The sequence below is a fragment of the Nematolebias whitei genome, chromosome 1 (assembly GCF_014905685.2).
Source record: "Nematolebias whitei isolate Nwh7 chromosome 1, NemWhi1, whole genome shotgun sequence".
In the NCBI taxonomy this organism is placed as follows: Eukaryota; Metazoa; Chordata; class Actinopteri; order Cyprinodontiformes; family Rivulidae; genus Nematolebias; species Nematolebias whitei.
This window is the reverse complement of record NC_056498.1, coordinates 78,723,436-78,730,593: the sequence shown is the minus strand read 5'-3', so window position 1 is coordinate 78,730,593 and position 7,158 is coordinate 78,723,436. Positions and strand designations below refer to the sequence as shown.

Below are 7,158 nucleotides of genomic sequence, written 5' to 3'. Positions count from 1 at the left end.
TTATTTATTTTTTTTTTTTCTAAATTATGTATTATTGTTAACAACACGTAAAGTAGGTCTTGTTGATGAGTTGTCAAAATTTCAAACGCATCTGCTGTGGCAAAAAAAAAAAACGGCTGTGGCGCAGCTTTGACGTCATAAATCCGCGCCGTGTTTGTTGTTCGGCTAGATGAAAAGTAAGGAGGATCAGCTGGATTCAGAACACTTCAGGAAGGGATAGATAAAGTAAGTAAGTGGGGAATAGAGTGGGGTTTCAGATTTTCAGTTGAAAAGACAAAAGTCATGTATTTCACAAATAAAAAGATCGGAGTTAATAAAAAGTTAAAATTATACGGAAAAGAGTTAGAAAGGGTTGATTATTTTTGTTTTTTGGGAGTAGTGTTTGATAAGAAATTAACTTGGGGAAATCACATAGATCATATCATAGAGAAGGGTAAAAAGGTACTAAACATTATGAGGTGTTTAGCAGGGTTGACATGGGGTGCAACATTTGAGTCACTTAAACATATTTATGTGTCATTAATTCGGTCAAGAATAGATTATGGGAGTGTGGTGTATGGATCAGCGGCTAAAACTCGACTAAATAAATTAGATGTCATCCAAGCTAGAGCACTGAGAATTTGTTTAGGGGCAGTAAAATCAACTCCAGTATGTGCTCTACAAGTAGAGTCAGGAGAAATGCCATTATGCATTAGAAGACAGCAGTTAATGGCTAATTATTGGATAAATTTGAAAGGACACAATGAAACTCATCCAGTTAAGAAAGTGTTAGAAAATTGTTGGGAAAGAGGAAAGGAGCTTAAAAATAGTTTTGGGTGGATAGGGGATAATTTAGCAAGAACATTTAAAGTATATAACAAAGAATTTAATTCAACAGTATTATGGCCCTTAAGGCCTACATGGGCATGGAAATATGTTAATGTAGATAGATCATTATTAAATATTAAGAAAAGGAAAACTACAGATATTTGTCAAGAATTTTATGATCGAGTAGAGAAGAAATATAATGATTACCTGCAAATCTATACAGATGGTTCAAAAGATCCAAAAACTGAAGCAACTAGTGTAGCAGTAGTGATTCCTGAATTAAAGATTAAGCTTTCGAAAAGAACATCTAATTTTCTGAGTATATATGCAGTAGAATTATGTGCTATATTATTGGCTTTAGAATGGGTGGAGGATAGTAGAACAAGTAAAATTATAGTTTGCAGTGATTCATTATCAGCAATATTAAGCATTGAAAAGGGAACCTCAAGTAATCACCAACACATCTTGTATGAGATTCTGTTTGTTCATCATAGACTTTGTGAACAAAACAAAACTATAGTAATTATGTGGACTCCTGCTCATTTAGGTATTTTAGGTAATGAAAAAGCAGATAGGGTGGCTAAAGAAGCTGTTAAAAAAGAAGATATTGATATGTCAATAAAATTATCTAAGTCTGAAGGAAAAAGTATAGTTTGGAAAGAAAGCAAGAAATTATGGGAAATGAGCTGGAATAATGAGACAAAAGGGAGACATTTATACAGGATACAGAAAACAGTTGATGTTAAAAGAATCGGAGGAATAAATAGGAGGGAGGAGATAATTATAAATAGAATAAGAACCGGGCATAGTTTTTTGAATGGCACTCTTTTTAAGATGGGGAAACATCTTACTGGTTTATGTGATTGGTGTAATACCACAGAAACAATAGAACATGTTTTTATTAATTGCAGGAAATATGTGGGTCAAAGAAGATTATTGAGAATGGAAATAGGTTGTAAAAGGGAACTAAAATTTGAAAATGTGGCTTCGCAGCTGAATAGTGAAGAAGGGAAAAGAAAGATATTTCGTTTTTTAAATAATACTGGACTCAATAAGAGAATTTGAGGAAAGAAATTAACTTATAGACACCAAGAGATGGCAGTAGTGCAACATTGATGGATGCAAGCTGCCGTTAAAAACCAAAGAAGAAGAAGAAGAATGGATTCAGAACAGGTGCGGTTCTACGAACGGATCCGGTTCGGTTGATTCAGGTCCTGCTTGGCGGTGGGTTGTTAGTCTTTTTATCTGACCATGTTATGTGATTTACTTTTAATTCAGTGGATAGAAAGTTCCTCAGAACCAACGAGCCGATTCGGTTCTACCGAACATTTAATAGTTATTTAGGTAGATTTGACTCCGTGATTACTTTAGTAAAAGTAAAATAATCAAACAGCGCAGATTTAATTATTACACCTGAAGATGTCTGTAAAAATGTTAGAAAGACAGAGCTTTCCACCTTCCAGGCTTCCGTAGATTCTAGTTGGAATAAGCCTTAAATAGACTTTTACTTTATTATAAAATACATTACAAAATAAAATACTGTGTGCGCGCGCACAGCTCCAAGTCACAACAGAAGTAATCTCAGGGCACTGTACAAACACATTCACCTACAATATAAATGTCAATTAGTAAAAGTTATCCATCTAAGGAAGTAGCAGATTGTGTTGAATCTTCACTTCGTCACAGTCTCCTGTTCTGAGCAAGCACAAAGGAGACGGATGAAAAGAAAAACTCCCTTTAACAGGAAGAAACCTCCAGCAGAACCAGGCTCAGGACGAGCGGCCATCTGCTTTGACCGGCTGGTTTGAGAGGACAGGAAGTAGAAACAAACACAGAATGACTGGTCCAGATGTAGTTTCAATAGGAGGAAAGACAAAAAGCTTAAGATAGAAATAATTACAAATACAAACAGGTAGAGTAAAGCCAGCAACAAAGTGCAGTGTTTCCCTTAGACAGCTTGCCATGGCAAGGTGCTCATCTCATCCATGACTTTTGCTGATGGGGGGGCGACATGTCTGAACACAGCTTGTACTAACAGGTTTTGAGTGGGAGCGGGGGGCGTTCAACATGAGGGAAGAGGCAATGTGAGTGCTGCCTTTGGCTTTTTAGCTAGAGAGCCTGTATTTTGTGCCGCTAGCTTAGTGATATGTCAGTGCCGGGTGGGGGTGGGAGTGGTAAGTTCAGTTTGGTAGGCGGGGTGCTCAGTTCTGTTGACAGGGTGGGGCACCCCTCCTGTATAATGGTAGGGGAAACACTGGAGTGAGGAAATATCAATTTGTTCTCCAGCAGTCTAAGCCTATAGCAGCAGAACTAGTAGCTCAGGAAATCCAAGCCAACTCATAACTACAGAATTTATCAAAAAGTAAAGACTTAATCCCAGTCTTAAAACTGGACAATGTGTCAGCCTCATGAACAGAAACTGGAAGTTGGTTCCACAAGAGAGGAGCCTGATAAATGAAAGATCTTCCTCCCATTCTCTCTCTCTCGCTCTGCGTGTGTGCGTGTGCGTCCAAGGCTGGGAGTGGTGGCGCATAGGTTAGAGAAGGTGGGCCTGGGATCGGAAGATCGCTGGTTCAACTCCCGGTACCAACAACGTCAAAAATGTGGGTGGGATAGGTGAAGCATCCACACCTGCCTCCACCCTCATTTGCCCCACTCTGGGCCCTTGAGCAAGGCCCTTAACCCCCATCATCTGCTCCCCCGGGCGCTCTAGATAGCAGCTCTCTGCTCCACACAGAGAGCTGTGGTAGCTCAGTGGTCTGTGGTTGTGTCTGGAAGGACATCTGGTGTAAAAACAGTTCCCAAGTCTCCTCAAGACAACAAACTCAGAACCAATTCAGTTTATTTATATAGCACCAAATCACAACAAAGTTGTCTCAGGGCACTTTACAGAAACATTCACATACATAAAAGTAAAGTTCTCTAAGGAATCCAGCAGACAAGCTGAATCTTTACTTCGTTGCAGTCTCCCATCCTGAGCAAGAACAGTGGCAACAGTGGGAAGGAAAAACTCCCTTTTTAAAAGGAAGAAACCTCCAGCAGAACCAGGCTCAGGACAAGCGGCCATCTGCTTTTACCGACTGGTTTGAGAGGACAGGAACACCGGACTGGGAGAGTTGTTGTCAGACGGGTTTGTGATGTAGAACCAGGAAACAAAGCATGAACCAGATAAGAATAGAAGACTCTGTTCTGGTTCACGTCCGAGATGAATGTGTTCTTGTCCATCTGTTGAAGGGAACCTGAAATGTCCTTCTGTCCTCCACTGGTCCTGTTGTCTCCGGTTTCAGATAAGCTGCAGAACAAACTGAGGTATGTCAGGTTCTCAGCTGATGCCTCCTTCAGAATCACCTCGTTGGAGATAAATTCTGTTTTAAAAACTTACAAATCTTTAGAACATCTGGCTTTAAAGATTAAAGAAGGTGTGGATTATTGGAAGGAACCTAGAGCTCTGGATTAGGAGTTTTAAACAGGATTGGATGTTAGAAAGTTTCTGGACAGGTGGAGGTGGTGCTGGTGAGGGATCTGTAGCTCCGGTACAGTTCTGTGGCTCATTTGTTCTCAAACATGCATGTTTCTGTTTGGACTTGGTTCTGCAGCTGAACACAGGATGAGTGGTGATGAAGAAGTCCAAAGTGGGCGGAGTCTTCATCTTTGTGATCTGTCTGATGGTCTACCTGATGTTTGTGAAGCACCACTACTCCACCCGCAGACCCGACACCCACAGACCACCTCCACATGTCCAGCATGGACCGCACAGAAATGAAGAGGACAATGGTGACAGCTTCCAGTATGGTGTCATGTTTGATGCTGGGAGCACCGGGACCAGAGTCCACATCTTCAGCTTCCAGATGGACCAAGGTGAATAAACTTGTGTTGGTGTTTGGTCAGCAGCCTGCTTCCAGCCTCGGATCATGTCGGATGTGAAGCAGAACGGTTTTTTCTTTTTTGTAATTTTTTTTTTCTTTTGCTGTAGAAGTAGAAGAACGTGAAAACACCAATGAATAAAACAAAACAAATGAAGTTTTGGATAGGCTTACTTGACAACCAGATACCTTGGTACAAACGCAGTACTGCATCATAAAATAAGGGTAGTGGGTGGGTGGAAGATGTGGTTTTACACCAAGTCCGACCTTACAGGCTTTACATACTCTGACCGTTTTGACCAAATTCTATAAAATGTATCTGTTTGAATTATGAGAGAAAATTCAATATTTTCCATTATATAAATGTAGTATGTCATATGCTGGATATATTCATACTTTTTTCACGAGTTCCTCATCTTTCTGACTGTGTAAATGTCGTGCATTGAATTTAACAGAAATGTAACGAGAGACGTTATTATCTTTGACCCATCAAAATGAATGCGGTCATTTATTTTCAGAATCAAAGTTTAACATCAAGCATTTACATTAATTTGGCAAAATATGAAAATAATAACAGACAAGTTTCACAGATAATGGACTTCAATCACACGGCGGTGATTGAGGACTTTGCTTCAGATATCTCTAAGATATCTGTCAAATGAATTTAGGAGAAAGGAGAGTTTAAGATGGAAGATGGAGATTTATCTTACAGAGTGATTTGTGAGGGAATTAATCTGTTTGACCAGAAACGTGCACGCTCCTTCAGATCTCAGCTTGCGACGGTACGCTTGGTCGAAGTGGACTGTTACCTGGTTGATGATAGGTCAGCGTCGGTATAGGATCCTCCTTTGACTCTTTCAACGTCTCCGTTGAGAGCAGCTGAAATCCTTCGAGAGTCGTGCGAGGTTATTCAAACAGAAGTTATAATCCCAAAACGTCTCTGGATCATCCTGAATGCGTTTGCATCCAAGAACTCTGAACTCCTTTCATCTCCTTAGCACTCTCTATCAGACTTCCGACATCAGACTCTAGAGAACCGGGAAGTTGCCACATTTTAAATGAGTTGACTTCCGGGTCAATTTAGAGCTTTCTGATTCGTGGATGGACCAGAATAGAGGTGTGTTTTGTGACGTAAGATGTTATCAAAAGTCAAGGGCAGAGAATGAGATTGCTTAACAGACAGAAAAGATTATTGGAGAAACACCAGACTTCGTGGAGTCAAACTCCTATTATCTTCTGAAAAAGTTTAAACATGACATTTCTTCTCAGTAAACATTTTAGTTGACCGAGACTCGACCTTTAACATACTTACAATCTTGCTCATTGCAGACAGAAAATTCAAGAAATGCATATTAACCTGATTTCTTCTTTGAATGAGGAATAAAAATCATTACTTACTGTTTATGTAAAATAAAAATGAGTAGTTCTCTTCAACCTGTAAGCATTGAGTGAACTAACACAATTTGATTATCAAACATTTGTAAAATAGTAATGATCATAGAGGATTGTCTTTTCTACTTGATTAATTCAAGAAAGAAAGTCTCCAGATGGCTCAAACTGTATTTCTGGATGCAGATCAATGAAATAACAGTCTCTGTCCATCTGGTCAGTTCTTAAGGTCAAGTGTTTCGACCTTAGGCTTATTACTTCAGGTTAGGTTCACTACAGTCCCCCCTTTGGAAATCATCACCTGTCCATGGGGATGAATTCCAACCGTGAACTTAGACCTTCAAATGTCCTTGAGCTTGATGTAATCCAGCAAGGAAGACCAAAGTCAAAAGTAATCCAGCAAGGAAGACCAAAGTCAGAAGTAATCCAGCGAGGAAACAAAGTCAAGGTAATTCCACAATGTTCTTGATAATTCCATTGTGTTGATTATAATTCCATATCGTCTCGATAATTCCATTGTAGCAATGCTTTAACCCCTTGGAAACAGAGTCTGTAATCCATTGGAAAAAGTCATATAATCCACAACGGTAATCCACAACGACTGGAAGTGTTGATTAATCAGCATACAGAGGGGTACCCTTGGGTTGAACTGAAGAAGCGGCCACTGGATGAAGAGTGGAGACCAACGTCAGGATTGCAGGTCGCCTCCAGCGAAGGTTGTCTCCAGCGACGTCCAGCCTGTGCCGTTCTGGTTCAATGTGTCATGCAATTATGTGGTTTAAGGTGGGCTTATGAAGGGGATTTTACATAAGGCCTTAAACTATATGCATCTGGTGTGTAAGCTATTATGGTTGGGAACAGCTACAACTACCAGTTAAGGGGTGGAGAATGCTGAAAAGGGGTACTACAGGGGTTTATGCCTATAGAAAAGTGTTCCAAACTATTTTTCCATTTCTAACTTGGTTTAAGTTAGCTTTACATGGTAAAATATAGTTTGGTGCAATTGTCTGTTGTCTTTTAGACGAACGACTTGAGATTGGGTGTTTGGTTTTCCCATAAATGTTTTGGAAGTCTATGGCGAGACTTATCAAAAAGAATT

At 39.8% G+C, this 7,158-nt stretch overlaps 1 protein-coding gene across 1 annotated transcript in view; it reads left to right on the top strand.

The window, feature by feature from the left end:
- Positions 1 to 7,158, top strand: part of entpd6 (ectonucleoside triphosphate diphosphohydrolase 6) — a 45,815-nt gene that overhangs the window by 2,126 nt on the left and 36,531 nt on the right. Inside the window, exon 2 of the mRNA XM_037680688.1 lies at positions 4,404 to 4,665. Within this exon, the coding sequence (XP_037536616.1) occupies positions 4,425 to 4,665 (241 nt within the window). The 5' untranslated portion in view covers positions 4,404 to 4,424. The remainder of the gene's footprint in view (positions 1 to 4,403; positions 4,666 to 7,158) is intronic.